General features: G+C 44.3%; 1 protein-coding gene across 1 annotated transcript in view; it reads left to right on the top strand.

Annotated features, from left to right (window-relative positions):
• The window catches only part of LOC139210257 (membrane-associated guanylate kinase, WW and PDZ domain-containing protein 1), a 32,954-nt gene extending 10,825 nt beyond the window's left edge, over positions 1-22,129 (top strand). The window contains exons 3-19 of the mRNA XM_070840270.1: positions 1,429-1,545; positions 6,387-6,506; positions 7,769-7,933; positions 9,689-9,884; positions 10,794-10,864; positions 11,940-12,101; positions 12,873-13,398; positions 13,761-14,316; positions 14,810-14,873; positions 14,967-15,379; positions 17,074-17,137; positions 19,600-19,800; positions 19,896-19,972; positions 20,083-20,229; positions 20,924-21,062; positions 21,422-21,525; positions 22,061-22,129. Of these exons, the coding sequence (XP_070696371.1) occupies positions 1,429-1,545; positions 6,387-6,506; positions 7,769-7,933; positions 9,689-9,884; positions 10,794-10,864; positions 11,940-12,101; positions 12,873-13,398; positions 13,761-14,316; positions 14,810-14,873; positions 14,967-15,379; positions 17,074-17,137; positions 19,600-19,800; positions 19,896-19,972; positions 20,083-20,229; positions 20,924-21,062; positions 21,422-21,525; positions 22,061-22,129 (3,191 nt within the window). The remainder of the gene's footprint in view (positions 1-1,428; positions 1,546-6,386; positions 6,507-7,768; positions 7,934-9,688; positions 9,885-10,793; positions 10,865-11,939; positions 12,102-12,872; positions 13,399-13,760; positions 14,317-14,809; positions 14,874-14,966; positions 15,380-17,073; positions 17,138-19,599; positions 19,801-19,895; positions 19,973-20,082; positions 20,230-20,923; positions 21,063-21,421; positions 21,526-22,060) is intronic.
• Positions 22,130-22,138: the final 9 nt, after the last annotated feature.

Here is a 22,138-nt window from a genome sequence, read left to right as displayed (position 1 = left end):
AGTGTCACCTGACCGCGGCTTCCGATGGCCTTGCTTGCTAGATTGATAGCTGATTCGGCCACAGGGGTGTAAATGGGGACCTTTGCTCCTGGTCCCTCTGCTGCTGGTAGATCCATTATCATTTCTGAAGTCTGCCTAGCCCTCCCTGAGCAGCCTGACTGCGTGTAGTGTGGACAGTGATGGATGAGCTGATGCTTCGGGTTGCTGTACCACACCTCCTCCTAGTCCTACTACTACTACAACTCCCTCTGCTCCAGCCCTCAAATACAGGACACCAGGTTGCTGTCTCCAGAGGCAGGCAGCAGTTTAAAGGTTTTAGCTCAAATACCGGTGCTCCATGGACAAAAATAAAAAGCAGTGATATAATCTGTCCATCAGGTGTTTCCTTCAGTGGTTCCTGACAGTGTAACCCGTGTATAGTAGCTCCTCTTTGGATTGCCAATAGCCTTGACATATGACATCTTTAATGGTCGCCTGTATGTGACATGTTTGCACAATGTACACGGGATCAGCTCGTTCAGATTCAGAGAGCTAATGTTGAAATCTGAATTTTGCTCTTTAACAGACTAGAAAAGAGCAGCTGTTTCATAACGTGATGAACAAAAGCCCCCACAATGCAGCTGGCTGGATTCATTTCCCTTTACAGGCAGCAGCCATATGTGGCCAGTCATATGTACGTGCCATCGACTGCCTCCACTAATAAAGTTATACCACTGTGACGTTTTTTTAATAGTGCACAGCAGATTCGAGTGTGCTACTGGGCAGAACCACTGCAACAGACGATGGGGGTGGGGGGGGCAGAGGGCGACGAGGGGCGTGGATTGCTGGACGGCAGCCTGTAGGGGAAGCACCGGCGGAGTGGTCGTCTGTCAGCGTGACAAGCTGGAGATGCTCTCAGCCCATCCATTGCAGCAAGTGACCTGTCATCTGAGGCCATAAAGCACTTGAAATGATATCGAGAGATCAGAGGGAGGAAACTGAGGCCCGGTGATCAGCTCTGCCTCCCCTGGTGACAGCGTTAACTGTTGTGCCTGAAGTGATTAACCTCAGTGGGTTGTTATGTATGCATGAGGGACTCGGGAAAACACATTTTATACTCAGGATCTCTGTAAAGTGATACAGTGAGATCAGTGGTTGTGAACGTGAAAGTCTAGGTTGCAAAATGGTCGCATTAAATCAAGCCTGCCAGCAGTAAAGATTAGTACTTTAAATAAATTTCAGTCTCTGTTTGACGGGCTACAAACAAATCGTACAGTAAATATACATCATCAGAGTGTTTGTGCTTACTGGGCTGATTTCTTTATGTCTCTCTCTCTCTCTCTCTCTCTCTCTCTCTCCCTCTCTCTCTCTCTCTCTCTCTCTCTCTCTCTCTCTCTCCCTCTGCTTCTTCCTTTCCCTGCCGTATGTGTATCTTTGCCCTTCCCTCAGGCTCCACATTGTGCAAGGATCTCAGGTTGTATCTGAGTAAGTGCTTCACACCCGGCTCAGTGGACAGCCAACTTCAGCAGGTCATCAGAGAGAACCTCTACCTCCGCGCTGTACCTTGTAAGTAATCTTCAATATGTTGTGTCTCTCTGTGTACCTTGTCTTTATATTTCTTTAACCTTCCCGCTCACATATTGTGCGTTTCACGTTTAAGTCTATTATTAAGTTGGTTTTCACCTTGCTCCTAACATTCGTCTATCCAGGCAATATCTCTCTTAACTCACTAATCTCATTAATTCTGTGATAACACATCTCATGCTGCTGCTGTGAGAATATGGTGGTGTTAATTGGCATTTAAGCCTGCACAATTGCACTTCCTTGTGTCAATATATGCAAGCAGAGCTAGGTTGATTTGGTGAAATAATAGCAAGATTAAAAAAAAAAAAGACTTATTATCTGCGCCTGGTTATAAGACTGAAATATCTTCGATCAAATTTGAGTGAGAGAGAACAGAAAATGCCACCGGTGCAATAAGTTTGGACATTGCCACAGCAACAGTCTGTATTGTCACAACACTGGGTTTATCCTTCATGGCAGCCCCCCCCTGCAATCCTCACCCCTATGCTCCAGGCTATTACTTTGTTTGGGTGGTGGTAAGATGGTATTAAATGTGATAGTAGTTGCGTTTGACAGGTGCTTTTTATTAGTGCAGCTTTTGTATGATCCCCTGAAAAGGAAGCATGTAGTCTACACAAGAAGTCTCATTATGATGCTCATGGATAAAATCAAGCACAATGGCAGCCAAAGGCAGCTAGTTGTAGTACATCTGTTGCTATCTTAATCCTCTATAATGTGACGTCATTGGAAATGGCAAAGGGATATAGCAGCCGGTCAGGCTTTTCTGAGGAAGATCTGTGTTTTTCATGCAATTTTTCAACTAGTGTTGGCCCGTTTTGCTGTTTTCCCTTTGAGGGGGTAGTATGGAGGAGACTGCCCACCTAGTGTGTCTGTAGTCTTAACCTTGCCGTGGCAGCGTGGAGTTGCTGCTAATCTCTCCTTTAGTCCACGAAGTAGGTCATGTGGGACAGTCTGCCACCATGCTACACCACCCACTCGCTGACAGAAAAAGGCACAGGTCAAAACTCCCAGGATGGTGCAAGGAAGACAAAACAGCCCCTCTCAGTATGCAACATGCATATTCATATTAAAGAGTAATTGCAGTTTTGTTCATCTCAAGCTTTCTCATTACTTAGCCATGCATGCGTGCATCCGGTTACATCTACAAGCAGCTGCTCGGGGGCTGAATTACCCAAATAAACAGTAGTGCTTTCAGCCATTTTAGAAAATGGATAAAGAGAATGGAATGAATAAAGGAGGATTATTATATACAAAGCTAGAGAGATAGTGATTTGATGTTTACCAAGGGAAGGTTGCAGGCGTTGTTCTAAAGACAGACTATATTTATCGGCAAAATATTGTAATATATTACATAAAGAAGTCCTTCTCGTGCCAGTGGTGTCAAACTTTGGAAACAACTTCTCATCTCTGAGTGCTGTCTTTTAGTAAGAGTGACAACAAGGCAGGCTCAGCCCCCGGGTGTGTAATCCTCTGATCTTCTGGAGATGACACTGTAAGATGCTGTTGTTCTCATGCCGATACCAGCACACGCATGCTGTCTTGATCCCGAGACGGCTTGGAAACCATCACGTCTTATTTCAGACCACTTGCAGATATAGACAAGCAGAATTTTCTTCTATTTGTTGTTTTTCCATCAAGGAGGCAGCTGCGCTTGACGCAACAGCTGAGGAGTTTTCATCAGTGGCTCTTTGTGGCCCCCTTCAGGATCATATGTATGTTCCTCTTGTTTCAGGAGACTCTTTGCTGTAGTTTGTTGTTTTCTCAACTTTGAAATATCTACAATTAATTAGCCTCAGAAGCCCATGGTACCTAGCTGAAGGTTTTAAATGTTTGTACTGTAAAGAAGCAAAGATAGTGTGATTGTTGTGGAATTTTTATTAAAATTTAGATGCTACTTCTTCTTCTGAAGCTGTAGCTTACTACTGGTGTGCTATTTAGAGAGTATCTCAGTCCCTGAATCCCTTTGATGAGACAATGTTCTCTGATGTGGGAGCTGGCACCGGTGCAAGAAATATCATTACAAAGGCTCAGTCAGGAGGGCAGTGCATAAAAATGGAAATGAATGACAGAGTTAAGTAAATGCAGGCTACTGTATCAATAATCTAAAGGGGGGAATGAGATTAAAAGCGAATGTGTATCAGTGCCAAAGAGGAGGAGGGGCTGACTGTGGTCTAATGGGTCTGTGTACTCAAACCCGGGGCAACAGGATGCTTACTGTGTAGCCTTTGGACTGTTGTGGTTCACAAGCATGAAAACTACCCTTTATATCCCTCATTCATACCGTTTTGTTCTGTCTGTGGGTTTTACATTACCCTCCTGAACTTTCCCATCCATATTTGTGTAATCGCGCTAACCATTTGTACATGTGCCCTTGGATGATTCAGAGCCAAAGTCATGTTTTCAAGGCTGCCTGTGTCTCTGTCTCCTCCATTAAAGACTTTCCTAATTGTCTTCAGAGTGAGTCAGAGATAAGAAACATCATCATTTAGTTATTCTAATATGCCCACTCCAGCGTTGTCAGGCAGACCGTCTGTGGCCTTTTCAACTGTGCGATTCATTGTTATCTATTTGTGTGCAGTGAACTTGACAGACAGCTCTCTCCGGGTGTTGATACAGAGTTCTGAGTAATTACCTCGTCAATCCCTATCTCCCCCCTCTCCCTGGGGATCAGTGCGCGGCGCCTACAGGGACAGGCGGGGAAGAAGAAGATGTCAATAATCCATCCTGTCCCCCCCGCTGACATGTCATATATATTTCCTAGGAGGGTGCATAGATAATGAATCCCTGCTTTGCACCATATCAGCTGGAGAGATACTATGTGTCCTGAGGGGAGGAAAAGAATTACACACACGTCAGATGCCATCAGGAGATTTGCTATCAGATCTTTAATTAGACATCGAGACCTCTAATTTCCTTTAACTGGGAGCAAGTACAAACCAGTTAATTTTTGCATTTTTTTGGCGAGCAGAGGTGCAAGCACAATCCTAGTGCTGCATGGTACAAAGCGGAGAGAAGACTGGAATTATTCAATACATTATACAGTATCAGCAGGCGGAGGTGGAGCGAGCTATAATGATGACCAAACATGCCAGCCCCTCTCATCCCCTTTAAAAGCCTCCGTTTTCTAATGAGCCGGGAAGCGAGGGCCAGACTTCTCAGGGAAGCACAAGGCTCAGCATAGTAAAATCCAACTAGAGCTGAATTCAATCGATGAGTTGGTTGATGAAAAATCAATCAGCAGCAATTTTGATAATTGTGTTGAAGTGTTTGTCATTTTTTAGAGCAAAAATGCCAAATATTCAATGTTTACAGCTTCCATCACAAATGTGGTGGACATTTTTCACTATGTTCGAACATTTTATAGATCAAATGATGAGTCAATTTATCAAGAAATAGTTGAAAAATGAATCGATAATGAAACGAAGCATATGTAGATATATATATATATATACATATATATATATATATATATATATATATATGTGAGGTTTGCTAGGTCTGTGTTGCATTTGTTACCTTTTTAACGCCATGAAAATTGCTTTTTGCATCAGCCTTTGTGATATAAAGCAATCAGAGCGGGTGTAATGTGTAAAATATACAAATTACAAGTTCTGGTTCTAACTGCTAGAACAAAATCAGAGGCCAGTGCCTCATCCGTTGTGGCTGATTGAGACACACACTGTACAGCAAATACACTTGGTGAAGAGGTCGGGCTTATGGTGATGCCTCATACTCTCTATTGTTTGTACATCCAGTCCTTTATGTCTGTGTGTCTACATGTGTGAGGTAGCTGTAGTGTGTGTTGGCACGCGTGCTCTGTGCTGTCCTGCATGTGTCATTGTGGCTGGGAGAGCAGCTCCCAGGACAGCAGTGCATTAATCATGGGTTTTATAGGGTAGCTGGGTGTGACTCCCTCCTGCCGGCCCCACGCTGACATCACATGTGGTCCTCCAAGAGAAGGACAGAGATTCGTCCTTAGTTTGGGCATGATATGATTGTGTCTTGGGAAAGGAATTGCTTCTCTCAAGGTCAGAAGGAGTGCCTTGTACTTCAATTTGCAAATTCTAATTATAGTGATTCCACAAGATCTGACTTAATGAGAATATCAGAATGTGATATGTGTCACTCTACATGCCTACACACGTATTTAATGGTGAGTGAGGAGATCTTGGTCCAAATACAGCAAACACTGAGCCTTAGCTCTGTGATTCTGTAGCGATGGGACGCTTTTTCTGCTGTGGTTTAGAATCGTCCAGGCCAAGGTCAGTGTGAATCAATTATGATGACAGACCATTGATCATCTGAGTGCTCCATCTTTGCAATAGTGATAGAAAGACTTTAAGACTTTCACAGGGCCTCATTAATGTTTAATTCTGTTCTTATTGATCTGTTCATAACAAAGAGGCCCTGGTAAATGCCTACTTCACCTTGCTCTTCATACCAAAGGCCAAATGGGTTTGTGGGTGGATGCTCTGTTGACATGGAACTAACTTTACATCAAAGTCAAACGCTGTAATTGAAGAGGTTACTTGTTATTTGTCATCAATTTTGAAGATTGTTTTTAGCTTTAAACACAACCAGAATAGATCCATAAGGCTGTCAGGTTTTGTTCTATAACTTTAATTTGCCAAACTAATGCTTGGACTATCTATGGTTTGCTGAATCGTCTTTTTTTTTCTAGACTCTGGATTCATGACCCGCGATGAGAGGAAAAGGTTTTAATTAATTGATGCATCATCTACATTAGACCTGGCAGTATTTCTAGCCTCATGGCTGTGATCTTTGGCACATACACAATATTTCCTGCTGTCTCCCTCTCCCAGGTACAACCAGACAGCCCAGAGATGGGGAAATCTCAGGGGTAGACTACAACTTTGTCTCCATTGAGGAGTTCTTCTCCTTGGAGGAGTCAGGAGCGCTGCTTGAGAGCGGAAAGTTCAAAGGTGAGGCTGAACTACTTGAACATTTCACCAAACTGTCCCGGCAACTTGAAAGACTACAAGTGAATTACTGAATGCTAAATTGAATGCATGGAGACGAAATTATACAATGCACTAAATAATAACAAGGTATTATCGTAGTTACAAGAGACACATACAACTTCTTGGAGTCTCTGCTGGTTGTCTGGCGATGTTAGGGCAAAGATGTGTTCATTAGTGAGCTTTAGAGGTTCTTGTAGGTGGATTTTGTCACCTTTTGTCAGGCTAGCTGTTTCCACCTGTTACCAGTCTTTTTGCAAAGCTAAGCTAACAACTGGCTGCTGACTGTAGCTTCATATTTACCATACATAAAAAAAACAAACACATAAATTCCCCCAAATCTCAAACTATTCCCTTTTGTCCTTTTTTTCATACCCTAAAAAAAGAACATTAATTAGTCTTTTGCTGTGACAAATGAAGTTCACGTATTTCATAATGGGACAGTCAGTGGTAAAGCCATCTATTTTATGCATATTAATGCCATCAGGTGGTGCCAAGCTGGAATCTCCCCCGCAGACTCCTCCCCCAGTAAGGGTTAGAGTGCTGCCTCTGATTAAAAAGCCTCCATACATTAGCATCCATAATTTATAAGAGTTTAATGGGAGGAATAAATGTCATCCTCACTTGCCTTACACGTGACATTGACAGACACATCGCTACAGCAAAGCAATCAGGAGTATCAGCAGCATGGTGCATGCAGTAGCCTGCAGAAAACCACAGTCAACGGTGACGGCTGGTGACCTTGTTGTTGAGTTCAGTAATCTAATGTTTACCCTCAACCCATTTGGATCTCCATGAGCCAAATGGAGGCTTTGAGGTAATTTAATTTGTTCTTTAGCAGCTGGAGCAGATGGCTAGAACTGAGAATATGGAATATATACAGCAAATGATCTCAGGGGATACATATGCACATACATACACACGTGTAGTATGTGCTGTATTATATGTGCATGATGATATGAACCCTGTCTGCGACTGAATATCTGAATACCTCATGAACTCATATCAGATTTGGATATAGAAACATGCTAATGCAGACTGTGTGCTGTCACTGACCACCTTTAGATGGATGTCAATAGATTTTATCAGTTATTTTATATCACATATGACCGATACTTGTTTTGAGCAAATGCACAGTTCGATTTTACAGTTTGATTATGTTCATTGCAATTCCTCAAGCAGTTTCTCAAGGCAAGACGCCTTTCTCCTGTCGTTCTGTGTCTCAGGGAATTACTACGGCACACCTCGGCCCGTTCACATCAGTGCAGAGAGCCCCCCCATCACCTACCAGGAGCACCGCAACCTGCTCAGAAACTTCCGCACACGCAGCAAATCACTCAGCAACCTGGAGAAGGCTGCAGAGGACGGTGAGAACAGCGAGGACGACTCCGGCCTGTCAGGCAAGTATCTCTAAACCTGGTGTGTATGACCGCATGTGTAGCCAAGGTCATAGATGTAAGTCGAAATATGTGGAGTATAACATAGTTATTGGAGCCTTTTGTGTGTTTTTTTAGACACATGGACAGTAGAAATCACATCTGTTAAGCCATGCACAGTAGCCAGCAGCTAAATACTGCATTGTCCCTCTATCTATAGCTCCAGTCTCTGATACCCAAATTAATCAATCATTAGCACGATTAGTATGCTCTAAACTCTCAGTGGGTCCGTGGCCTCATCGATTGCTGGATCACCTCCAAACGAAGGTCAGGCTACCTTAGGTCGAGGAAGCCAAGGAAGTAAGCAGATAGGCAAGTGTGCACACAGGGAGGTGTGGGGAAGGAAGTAGCGTGTTTGAATGGACACCGAAGCGTCAGCACACAGTCGTTATAGAATTTTTTTTCCTATCATAAGGCAATAGCTTTGTCTATTCAGATGTGATGGATGACTCATTGTTCCAGACATGGTTTATTATGTTAGATAGAAGGCTGAAAATGCTTTTTAATCACCAGTGCTGGAAGAAGTACTAAGTACATTTTTTAAGTGAAAGTACCAATACAAAAATGTAAAAATACTAAAAGTACACTAGTATTACTGAGTGGTGTTGTCCAGTGATCCCCAACCTGGGGGTCAAGTTCTGCTTCAAAATGCTTCTTTCATTTTTTGGACTGGTCTTTGCCTTTTTGTGACACATTAATAACTTTGCAGCTATAATAATAGCTGCAAAGTTATTTAAATGAAACAATGTGAGAACTGTAGAGGGAAAAAATCTCCTTGACTTTAATAAGGGATCACAAGGAATCAGTGAAATAAAATTTTTAAAGATGAGTAATGTTTTATAGGGGATAATATGTTGTTTCTATGCAATATCTTCAACTTCAAAGTGTGCAGGAACTATAGCAGTCAAATAATGTCGCTGAGACAGAAGCGAAAATTACATTGTACCTCAGAATGAATCATGTCCCCTTTACAGATGAAATCACGCAGGCAGTGCTGGAGACTAGAACTAGAACGCCAAAGCTGAGCAGAAGGCGAGCATGAGATTAGACGTTCAGGGTAAGGGAGCAAGGCAGCGCCATAGGGTGGTGGAGGAGGCAGGTAGGGAGGCTGAGTGTTAGGAAAGGTGGAGGCAGGGAGCCAGAGTGGTACAGAAGATAAGAGAGTGGGAGGTGAGAATTGCAGGCAGGCATAGATCCAGATAGTTAGAGATGGGCTCCAAACAGGCAGGTAGGATTAGCCTGGACTGAGGGCGGAGCGAATACAGGATGCAGGCAGGATGGAGTTTGAGAGAGCCATCCAACACCCTGACCTCTGCTGAGTCATCTTCTGAAGTGATACTGTGTGGGCGGATGGGTTCGGCAGCACTTGTCATGTGCAGCAGGACTCGGGACGCCTGTGTTATGTCGAATGTCTCTCAGATCCATGCAGGAGCTCACAGCTGAAGGACAGCTACAAGGACAGCTAGGCAAAAAATATGCTTATTTGTCTCCTGCTGGACGTGTGGCATGCATGGTCACACACTCTGCCTCCTTAGAGGGAGGACAAAGCCGACTGAGATGCTGACCTCAGGTCTTTTAGCCTGACAACCCCCTGTGGAATTGCCAGCATCAGGTCGTTACAGATTGAAGGAGAAACTTTTTCACCTACTGCAAATGTTGATATACAGTATATCACAATATATTGCTGATCATTATGTTCACTATAATTAGGAGGCTCTGCAGGTGTCAGCAGCAGCATCCCTCCTATCCATCGGTCCCCCGGTCGGCCCCGGGCATCCAGCAGCGGGAATGGTCGTGCCATAGCGAACGGGATCATCTGCAGCAGAAGTGGTGCCAGGGTGAGAGGTGTGATGCCTGATCACTGGGAGCAGGCCTTCAGTGACCCGGGAGAGTCTCATTACATAGAGTGAGCATCCACCTGCACTTCGCAAGTCTGTTAAAGGAATAGTTCAACATTTTGTGACCTACAGTTATCAAGCTCATCTCGCAGGAAGTTAGATTTCAAAATCAATACTGCACACATATCTGTTTGCTAAATATGAAACTGGAACCAGGAGGTGGTTAGCTTAAAACAGCTAGTGTGGCTCTGTCTGAAGAGCACACCTTAAGCTCACTGATTGAACACATAGAAACGTATTTAAATCCATATAAAAACTAAACTCTGGGAAGAACAAGTTGTGATTTCACGGTCACTGCCTCCGGCCAAGTCTGGTGTTTTGTCGATTTCTGATTCCCCTTATCTCAACCTAAGCACATAACCTCAATTGACTTTACCCTAATGCCAACCAGTCAACTCTGTGATGCATAACCATAATCTAACCTAAGCGCTAAGCATTATTTAAAGATGAAGGAAACACTGTCACACTGATACATTAACACCTATAAACCACGTTTATTTGTTTGTTTTTGTCTGGATTATCAAGATTTTGATTGTTATTTACTGAGCTTCAGAGGTGCTGGTAGTCAGATTTTATTACCTTTGGTCAGAGCCAGGCTAGCTGATTCTTCTGTTTCAAGGCTTAATGCTAAGCTAAGCTAACTGTCTACTGGCTCCAGCTTCACCGATTTTTAACCGATATGAGAGTGGCATCGATCCTCGCACCTAAGTCAGGGCAAGAGAGTGAATATGTATGTTTCCCAAAATGTGGAACTGTTCCTTTCAACATCCTCTGACTATGCAGAGTTGTAATGACTATCAATGGCAGGCATCTCTGTTCTGAGCGTATTAAATTAAAATGGTGTCAATTATATCCAGAAGTATTATGTTTCTGAAGAGGGAGGCTTTTCTTTTGCTGTCCCCCTTTGTCTCTCCAAGTCACAACCCAAAGAGGAGCAGCTGGCAGAGTCCTCGAGCCTCAAGCAGGGAAACCGTCTACAAAAATGAATGTGAGCGTCTTTGTTTCTTTCTCTCCCTTCTCTCTTTCTTGATGTAACTATTGAAATGCACTTAATTGTTGAAAAGCCTAAATGGAGCTTCATATTTGTGAAGCACGGAAGTGACAGACACAGCCAGCTCGTTAGAAATAAATGAGATGAAATGAGCTTTTAGCCGAACAGAGACATGTTAGTGATTAAGGCCTAAAGCTCGGAGATGCTGGCAAAGAGCCAGACCCGCTGCAGAGGCTGGCAGGGTCGACACGTGGATGGCACGTGACTGGCAACTTAATTTCATAATATGATCCCATGATTCGCTGTTAAAAGAACAAGGACAAAATCTAGTTGTTGACATCTGTCTGACATGGCTGATTGCAAAACTGTAAGAAACCCATCTGTTAAAGTGCTGTGGCTGCAGCTTGCCTCGGTAAAGTGCAGTACATGTGTGTCACCAGCAGAAGGTGATATAATCTCCATCATGGCCACAATTACCTGCTTGTGAAAGGATTATTGTAAAATCTGGTACAAGTGACAAACTGACACTGTCGTAATACGGTAGGGCGGACAGATGTTTAAATTGACATAACCTGAAATGATTGCTGGTCCACTTTACAAACATAGGGCTAAAATATGAAATGAAAATGGGAGGAAAATACATTTTCCACAGATCTGCTGATGCAAAGTAGAGTGAACAGTAAATAAAACGACCCAGATTACAGTAGTGAATCGGGTCAGTCTAATGGATTATGTGACTTATTTTTGAGGGGGTAGTAATGGATTCTGCTTCAAATGCAATCTTTCCACCAAACACTTTGGTTTGTGTGCACGTCTATTTATTCTTAAGTAATTTTTGTTAAAAGCCATCTGGCGATTGGTTTGCAACACTCTGACTCTCTCTCTTTTCCCTTACCCTTTCTAAAAACGTAGAGGAAACTGTTATCACTCCTCTCTCTCTCTGATATTACTCTGGTGTTTCATTGTTTTAATTCCCGCTGCACTGAAGACTTTTACAACTTATCCTCAGAGGTAAGCGTCATCATCACATCATCCTCTCCGCTTCTCTGCCTCTGTACATGGTGACTATCAGGGTTCACAGACCATCCTGGTGAGCTCAGGGGTTTCCCCGTGCACACACACTTGACCAAGGGCTCCAGAGGGTTCGGTTTCAACATCGTCGGGGGCAGCAGGCCAAGAGAGTTCCTCCAGGTCTACAGCGTGACTGCAAGTGGACCCTCAGCACTCAAGACAGGTACATTTGCAATCAGCCAGGGTTGATAACTGCATGAGGAAGCTTGCTGAAATGTATCGCTAACACAGATATGAGAGAGGAGAGGACACATTCTCAGATACCAACACACTTACTGGTATATTATTAGAAGTACAACACTTGCCATAGCTGCCGACTAAGAGCTGTGACCGCTGTTGCTTAAATCTTGCAAAACAGAAAAAAGTCTTGATCAGTGGTGCGTTTTAGCAGCCCGTCTCTCTAGTTCTCCGTCTACACTCTTTGGGATTATACTTCTGGAATTTTCTGACCTCCCTCAGCAAGTGTATATCACAATCAGTCCTTAATCCTCAGGGCTAGCACACCATGATCGAGCTATCATAGCACACACGCATATGCAACGGTATGCATCCACTTCACAGACACACACACACACAAATACTCATACAGGCAGATATCATCGCTCCAGGAAGCCACAGCGCAGGCTGTGTCTGCAGGGACTGATCTAGTTCATATCTGTTAATAGGCTGGTTTAGAGGGATTAGTCAGGTGGATTAGTCAACACCCACACAAAACATGCAGTCAGTGTTTCATGTACAAACTACACTTATTTGCACACTCCAGCATATGAAAGCGGTCATACTTAAAAACAATTACAAAAAGTAACTACAAAGGTAGAAAGGTGTGTCATTTTGCTGCAGATCATTAGAAATGATGTTATGTTCTGAGTGTTCTTCAGTAAATGTGTCGTAATGATATCTCTGTGTCTGTGTGCTTTCTTTTGTGCTTTATTAGCCGACATCCTGGTGTATGCCAATGACGTCTGTGTGTTGGGAGTGTCTCACAAAGAGGTGGTAGAGATGCTCAAGTCGGTGCCTGTGGGCCACAGTGTGGACGTAGAGGTTAGAAGAGGGTATCCCATGCTCTACAATCATGACGGCTGTCCCAAGCAACCCCCGCCGAGGCTGATGGACAACGGGGACCCCATTATACCACCCACCACCACCCAGCCTCAGCCTCTTCACCAACTACCTCGCCTCCCGACACCCACTCCCCAGACCCAGCACTTTAACTTTAACGGGGTCCACAGTGACGGGAGCTACATGGAACCAGGGGTGACTCAAGACGCCAATGGGAATGCCATGTCTTTCGCTACCAGACAGCCGCCCTCATACAGACGCTCCAGTATAAACAACGCTGACTCCTCCCCCCCCGTCCGTCCTCCTCGTTCCCTGAGAAGTTTAGCCAGGCTGCAATCGTTTGACCCAACACTTGCCAGCCAGAGTGACAGTGAAGTTGTCTCTGCCATTGGCTCACACAGGTAACACTCACATACACTGTTTCATCAACAGTTTTGATAATCGATTAATCATTTTCAAGCAAAAATGCCAAATATTTGATGGTGCCGACTTCACAAATGTGAGAATTTTGGTAAATTTTTTCATATATGAAATATCTTTAAGTTTTGAATGGACAAAAAAAGTAATTTAAGAGGGGACTGTGATGAGCATTTTTAGTCTATAACCAATCAATCAAATAACAGGCCAATTCAGTGATAATATAAATAATTTGTATATAAATTATTTGTAGTTACAGGCCAACATTTCAGTATGAGAGTGTGAGACAAAGTTAACACTTGCTGGAGAATTATTGATTTTAACTCTTCCCATTCTTTGTCATCAGGGCATCAATGATCCGTAATCACAACAATAACTCCCTCTCAACACCCCCTCGTCATCTTCGTTACGGCACATCCAAGTCATCTGAGAGTGACCTGTCCACCTGCACCCTGTCGGGGTCCCGGCTGCCCCTGCCTCAGTCACCGAGGAGGCCCTCATCCTCCCCCGGTGGGCCTCACAGCGCTCACTCCCGCCTCTTCAGACCGCAAACCTCACACCTCAGACCTCCGCCCACCCCTGACAGCCCCCATCACCGCAACTTCAACGGTTTCCATGGCAACTCCAGCCCCACTGCGAGTCCGAGCAGTGTGTCCTCTCCTGGGGCGATGAGTATGGGCAGTGGCGTTGGCAGTTTCAGCGGCGGGGAGTTGGTACCAGTGGCCCTGGCCCAGAGTGAAAGAGACCGAGGACTCGGCTTCAGCGTGACGGCTGGCGGTCCAGGAGGCAGGATGACCATAGTGAAAAGGGTCTGGGACAGGAAGCAGTGCAACTCCCTGCAGCCAGGGGATGCTATTGTTAAAATCAATGGAGCAGATGTCCAGAGTCTCAGCTCTGCACAGGTAGCACAGGACCAAATGGGAGGGAAGTCAGGAGAAATAATGTGAACCACAGTCCACAGTTCATAGTTGATGGGTTAAAACAGAGGTTTCTGACCTTTTTTGCTCAATATGATGTAATGTCTGCTTGCCACCCCTTGTCACAGGGTGGATGAACTGTAGTTTGTTCAATCAAAGGGGGATTTTCCCCTTAGATGGTTCATCTAAATAATTCTGGTGGCCTAAAGAGATCAGAATTTCACAAAAAGCTAAATTATTATTATTAATTATGTAAGAATTTAGTTTTTCCTTCTTACCTTCACAGGAATTCATCTCCCTAACTAAAGGTTGTGAACCACTGGGTTAAAAATGATAAATCATCAGTGTGGTGATTTAATTCAGTCTGAGAAATGATTATCTATCAGGAATGATCTGAATGATCACCCTGTTGTGTTCAAAATAACCCCCCTCAAAAAAAATTCTGAATGCGTCACAGTGTTATTATGTTTGTTCATAGGTACAAACAGTTCTCCAGGAACACACCAAACAGGCAGAAGTCATCTTGTTGGTTTACAGAGGAGGTAAATGATTCTCATTTGTTGTAGAGTGATTCAACAAACAAGTATTCTCTGTGGCTAAATTTATCTCACCCTTTTTTTCTCTCTGATTATTAGGCATCTATCACTCAACCATCTCCCCCGGCTCCATTCGGAGACTTCCTCCTCCTCTTCTCCGCCCCCCTCCTCCACCTGTTGGCTCAGACGGCTCCTCTGTACTCCCAGAAGCGCTGCCTATGCCCCGTGCTTCCATCAGTGCCCCTCCCTCCCCAGCCCCGACGCGCTCCTCGCTGATCCAGAGCACCAGTTTCTTGGAGTCGATTCCAGTGACCCTGACCATGGAGCCCAAAGACTGGATCAACACTGGCCTGGAGGACGAGGCGGGCGGTGTCACAGTGCCTGATTCGGGTCTGGAGAGGCAGGGTGGTGAGCGAACCCGGCCGCTCCGAGGGTTTGATGTGGAGCTCAGGAGAAAGCCAGGAGAGGGCTTTGGGTTCGTCATTGCTTCTCAGGACGTGGAGAATGGCAAAGGTGACAGCCAACTACAAAGTCACAAATCATATAGTTCAACATGTATATCAAATGAAATACTTAAAAAGTAGAACAGGACAGCATTACACAGCATTCACTTAACTTATTTTTTGGCCCAGTAGAACCATTTGGTTACCTGCCCAGGGAAACGGTTTTTATTTGGATGCCCTTGTGGACAGAAACACCATTAGACAATTACAGATTAAAAAGTGGTCACCGTGGCCACATGCCACCAGATGAGTCATGGTGCATCATCAAGACTCCAGGAAATCACTATCATGAAATAGTCTGGCACATAAGCCCCCTTAAAATTACAATGACTCATTCTACCACTTCAGTGGTTGTATTGATTAAACAAACAAGATATAATGTGTTAATAAGTGAGGTTTAGAGGTGCTGCTAGGTGGATCTTGTTACCTTGGGCTTTATGTTTCCCCTCTGATTACTTATGCTAAGCTAAGCAGTGCAGCGAAGCTGCAACTTGCTGTTTTCAGACTTTAGTTTTTGTGTGGCTCAAACAAACTGGATGTAACATGTCAAATCAGTGAGATTCACAGGTGCTGGTTTTGACCTTTTGACACAGCAAAGCTAGCTGCGTCCAGTTTTTATGCTAAGCTAACATAACCACCTCCTGGCTCCGGCTTCATATTTATCGTACAGACGTGGGAGTGGGATTGATCTTGTCATCTAACTCTCAGCATGAGGTGAAGCATATTTAAGCAAATGTCAAACTTATTCCCATATGAAGTTATCTGCAGGTTTTATATGAAGCCATGCTCTTTTTAATCTACTTTTGCAGCAAAATGACCTTTTGTATCATATTACTAGTATCTGACTCTGAGTCTCTCCATCCATTCTGACCTGACAGGACGTTGAGGCTTGTTTATGTTCTGTCTGGGAAGCGGACACATCCTGCCCTTATTAGCTTTTAGTGTAGTGCTTATGAACAGCAGGTTATCCAGCGCCGCCCCATGATGCATTACCCCCTCTCCCCTTCCTTTGTCTTGTATTGGCTGCCCTCTGTTCCGGTTTGATGCAGCTCAATTTGCTTTATGGCCCAAGCGAACATGCATTTATGTTGTCATGGCGAGATTAAGGTTGTAGGTGCACCCATCTCCGCAGTACACAGACCCTTCCTCCTTCCTCAGACCCTCATCTCCGCTGTGTCCTCACTCCCCCCTTCATTTCACTCCTGTCATGTCACAGAGAGAAGTCCCCTCTGTCACGCCATATCTGCCTTTATCCTCGATCGTTTCCTCTTCCTATCTCTCTCTGTCTCATTCTCTCATCAGTCTTTCTCTCCACCACTCTTCTCTCACTCTCACTGACAGGCTCTCTCTCTCTCTCTATCCCCCCTTCTCTCTCTCTCTCTCTCTCTCCCTCACACCCCTTTGCTCTGCAGTAAAAGCATCCAGCCTGGTTTTTCAAAAGATTAAAACTCTCCCTCTCTCTCTCTCCCCCTCTGTCTCTCCCTCCCTCCGCCTCCCACCTACCTCCTGCTCTCTCCATTGCTCTCTGAATGCTCAAGAGAAATGCTACGCTGAACATTTCCCTCGCAGAGGATGCAACAGAGGGAACAGCAAGCCTGTGTTTTAGCTCCTGTTAACCGTTACACGTGAATCTCAACACCTCCAAGCTACCTGACAAGGAATTCAGGATTTTTCTTTTTTTTTTTTTCTGTTTTTCTGCACATGCAAATCAAAGAGCCATGCTGGAGAGACTGCAGTCTGCTTTGAAAACTGTGAAGGAGTCTAAACGTAATTATTCACTCCACTTCTCGTTTGGTGTTTACTAAAAATGGAAGGGCACTGGTTTGGTGCAATGTTGAGCTTTGTGCACTAGCTAGAGGGTGTGATTCTGTGTCGTACGCTAAAGTTTGCTCGTGTTGACTTTGGCAGCATGAAAGTTGGATCCACAGGCTCACATGTTCTAGATTTCAGATAGCTGATCAATGCTGTGATCAATATCTACTGTGGTTATTTTCACTGTAAATACTGGATCAGATTGTAGTAACAACACCAGATGAAAGTGAAAGTAATAATTTAGAACATGTTTTATCCCTTCCAGGCTTATTGCGGTACACAACATGGTGTGGTGGTAATGGCCTGTCAGAGGTCAGAGCCATTTGTGAGCCACACAGGCGGTAAAACGAATGGAGTTAACAGTTAGTATTAGCGTTGCAGAGTTCAGCATTAACTAACCCGCATGCACACCGCTGTATGAATGATCCTACTAAAGATCAACAGTGCTCTCTCCGGCCTCCAGTTCTTAAAGGCATCTGCAGGCTGCTGTGGGGACATCTGCACCGGCTGATGCATCTGAGCTGCAGAGTGGGATTTTACGATGGCGGGGAGGGGGGCTGCTACCACTCCTGAGCGTTGATCAGTGCAGAGCGTCAGAGGCTGACTGGCTGCTGGGCATTCCGCAGTGGGATTACTCTGGACAGGAGAACATGGAGAGCCAGAGGAAAAGACACTAATATAAAGCAGTCCATTTGGATGCATCTGTGTGTAATTTAAGCGCCTGTGTGTGTGTGTTTATGTGTGTGTGTGTGTGTGCAGCTGAGTACATCTGTCCCAATCCCTCTGAGTCACTGTGCATGTATGTGTGCTTTTGTACATGTGTGTGCGTGTGTGTGTGTGTGTGTGTGTGCACAGTGGTGCTGTGTGTGTATGAGCATGGCCGTTGCATGTGTATTCATGCGTCTGGCAATTGCTGATGTTGGACCGATGTATTATGCATGATAAGAAGACTATTTACAAAGCTGCCTTGGCTTTGATTTGACCTGATTGCTGTTTCTGCCTGGGTCACCCAGATTAGGCCCAGATTGGAGATGCATCTCTGGGCTCTGAATTATAGGCTGTGCCTCTCAACGGGATCGTCACTCCAATGTGACATACACTTTGTTTCATATCCCTAGCTCCAACGATTACTATTTTCTCTAGAGGACAATTTAAACATGCTGTTTTTATCCTAGAGGGATACAGACTGACTATGTACCTCAGCTGAATGAGAGTATCAAAATGTTTATGCTGTCTGATGGGTTACATAAGGATACTGGCAAGACTCTAGAGGGGCCAGCTGTCACCAAAGCACAGCATAACCTTAAAGAGGGGTCAGAGAGAGAGAGAGTAGTAGTGAGTTTACTAAGATACGGAAGGAGCAGAAGACACAGACAGACGGTCCAGCCAAAAAACTGTAAGAAGCTTTTTATCTGGTGCAAGAGATTAATGGAAGCAAATTTATTTTTAGGCGGCTTGATATTTTTCTCATCAACCTCAGACACTGACCAGAGTTAAGCTTAATTACGAGTGATCTCTTTATAGAAGATAAGACAAATTGAGTTCATGATACATGAAGCTAATTGTCCCGCCTCCCATTGTAGCTGCCCTGCAATTCTAAGGTCAGTTGAATCTAACAAGAAGAAAACATGAACACTTGCACATCATCTGTGACCTCAGCTACACTCTCCTGTGTGTAGTAGCTCTCTAGGACCGATGTGTGGTGTGTTTGAGAAGCGTAGGGGCTGGTAGGAGATGAGAAAATTAATTTTGGGATACAAGCAGAAAGAGCTAAATATTCGCATGTATTTTTTATGTGTGTGTTTTGTATGCTAGGGCCATACTAATGCAGACAGGCTGCAAGGTTGTGCATCTTGTGCAAGAGCTGAGCGCAAGGACCACCAACGCTATGTAAACTGATGTGTAAATATCTTACGTCTGTTGCTATCTTGCCGTTTGACAGATTCGGGACAGAAAAAAATATTTCTGCAAAGCTCGTGTTCCATCACAGCTTGTTCTTGAGGAGGAAGACAAATCATTGAACAGCAAAAAACAGTTCCTGGTGTGTCAGCGGATGCAGAGATAGGTTGATAGATGGGAGGATGAAGGAAGAGGAGAGTGTTTCAAGGAGACAGTGGGCGAGGTGTAAAGAAAGGCTTCTGTGGAAAGTAATTTATAAAGTGAACCCTGCCAAAACGATCCAGAGCTTAATTACAGCTTGTTTTAGGAATTTTGGCAAACACCCTGGTGAAATAAATCTTCCAGCTTTTAAATTTATCCCCATTTGACCCCATTTATTACTCACTGCCTTCTGCTAAAAGGAAAGTTTTGTAGCTGGATGGAGTTTTGTTTTCAGTATGAACCACTCAACAAGTAACTCGAGCAACAAGTTATTTAAGGTGGTAGTAACTGTTGCATGTTTCCTGTCTTCTCTTCAGCGGCGTCACTTCTCCCTCACCGGTTTGTGACGGTCCGTCGAGGCAGCCCAGCGGCCAAGAGTGGTCAGATCCGGCCTGGAGATCGATTAGAGGCGGTAGAAGGACGATCAGTGGTGACTCTGCCTCATCGGGAGCTTGCTCAGATCCTTCGCCGCGCGGGAAATACTCTACGCCTAACGATCGTCCCCCGTCCCAGCACCTGTAAGCACAGGCACACATATCCAGGATGTACACACACACACACACAAATATACAGCCTGGTTCTTAATTCATAATCAAACGTTAATCTTTTTCAGATTCTTCGAGCCTTTCAGAAACCAACGAGTATGACCCCGGTCACAGAAGCAGAAAGGGTCAGAGGTCACGTCCAAAGGTGAGGGCAGCACCGCAATTTATAACGTGTGATCACTCTGCTCATCCGATCCACAGCCAGTGTTTAATATTTGCTGCATGATGATCACCTCCTCTGCACTCGTCCCCCAGCGTGACTCCAGGTATTACAGCGTAGACCTGGATCGTGGCCCCTCAGGCTTCGGCTTCAGCCTCCGAGGAGGCAGCGAGTACAACATGGGCCTCTATGTCCTGGGGTTGATGGGAGGGGGGCCAGCCTCACGGAGCCAAAAAATGCAGGTCTGTCCTCTTGCTGTGTGCATTTGAGATTTTGTCTTTGAACATATACTACTCCTTATTCCTGTTTCCTGTCTTTTGAATAATTCACTGCAAAAGCTCAGCAGCCATTTCATGAATTTATTAATGACAAGATGCTTGTAATGACTTATACTTCTAAATACAAATAATTGTGTAACCATATTCTCTTCTGTTACTTTTAATGGCTGTAGTTACAGTATATCTATTTAAACGTGCAGATGAGCCTTACTTTTGGTATATTTTCCAGCCAAAGCAAGATACTGAACAGCCCTGAAAACTTCAAATCAAGGAGTTCAAACTCAAAACTCAGCTAATCTGCTTCAGATTTGATTGACAGTGACTTGGCAGCTTCTGTTTGCTGCTGCAAACCTGCTAAACTAAGCTGTAATAGTGCTTAGAGTCAGCAAATGATAAAACTAAGAAACATCAGCTTGTTAGCATTGTAACTGTAAGCATGTTGCCATGATAGTGTAGCACAACTGCACACAGTAGCTGGTATTGCTGCAGATTAATCTTGTTCAGTCTATCCACACCAAATAAGTAAAGTAAGTAAACACAATGCAGTGTACACAAGTGTTACTGTTTCATGTTTACGTTACAGATTATTCAGTTATTTTAATGAGAATAATAGATAACATATTTAAAGGAATGGGGATGTTGCATGTTGTGGCTGCAGGTCAGTGATCAGCTTGTGGAGATCAATGGGGACAGCACAGCAGGGATGACCCACAGCCAGGCTGTCGAGCAGATCCGCAGAGGAGGCCACCGCATCCACCTGGTCCTCAAGAGAGGCAACGGCTACGTGCCCGACTACGGTAAGATACAGTAGGAGGATTTAGGACTGTTTCAGGACATCACCTCCATGTGTTTACAGGGGAAATTATAAGTATATGAGCATTAAAACAAAGGGAACCTCATGTCTTTTGCATGAATTTGTCTTGGGTGTGTACATTTTTCTTCTTCTTTTTCTGTGGAACTAAAATACTTTCTATCCTTCTATTCTTCTTTGTTTCCCACCTTTTAACCCATGTAACACTCCCGCACCACATTTTCCCTCCGGACTTGGCCTGTCTTGACTTCTCCTTGTTTCCCCTTCCAAATGTTTCTCTCCTTTCTGCTCCACTCCTTCCTTCCTTCTTTTCCCTCTACCTCCCTCTTTCTCCTCTTCTCTCAGTGGAGCTCTCCAGTTTGTCTCTATGTATGACCAACTCCAAGCTAGGAGAGCCTTGCTTCTATGTCATTGGACGGACAGAGAATACGCGGTTGGTAATGGTTCCTGTTAGTTCTCCCATTTTCTGTCTCTCTACATTCCTCTACTCAGTCACCGCTGCCGTCTTCACTTGTAGAGAAAGATACCTATCAGCCTGTGTGTTGGACCTCCTCGTTAGACCATAATCCTGATTATCAACTTAAGTAATGGTGTAGAAATTCACTGTATTATACTGAGCCCTGGCCCAGTTTAGTTTGAACTGACTTTGCCAGCTTTACAATTTGTAATCACACTGAATTATTTAACGAAGAGAATGGCTTACTTAAACGATTGTGGCGCGTACCGTTAATCAGATGTCTGCTGTATTTCTAATGTAGGTTTGTCTGAAGGTTGCACTAAAATAGAGAAGCAGCTGTTTTTCTGCATCTGATCTGATGCACCTCAGCAAAAAAACAAACACTTTCTGGATTTCAGAACTGCAGAATAGTAGATTACGTAATGCTTTCTGCCTCAGATTGTGCTCTTCCTCTCTTTTACCTGTGTATTTCTCTTTCTCTCTCTCTCCAACACCCCCCACCCCTCCTACTTATAATCTGTGTTTAGGCCGTGAGCACAGAGTCACCTCCCCCTCCCTCCTGCATCACCCCAAGGAGCAGAGTTTGGCTGCAGTAGACTCCACCG

The sequence above is a fragment of the Pempheris klunzingeri genome, chromosome 11 (assembly GCF_042242105.1).
Source record: "Pempheris klunzingeri isolate RE-2024b chromosome 11, fPemKlu1.hap1, whole genome shotgun sequence".
Classification (NCBI taxonomy): domain Eukaryota; kingdom Metazoa; phylum Chordata; class Actinopteri; order Acropomatiformes; family Pempheridae; genus Pempheris; species Pempheris klunzingeri.
The sequence above is the reverse complement of the archived record's forward strand: the minus strand, read 5'-3'. Positions and strand labels throughout refer to the sequence as shown.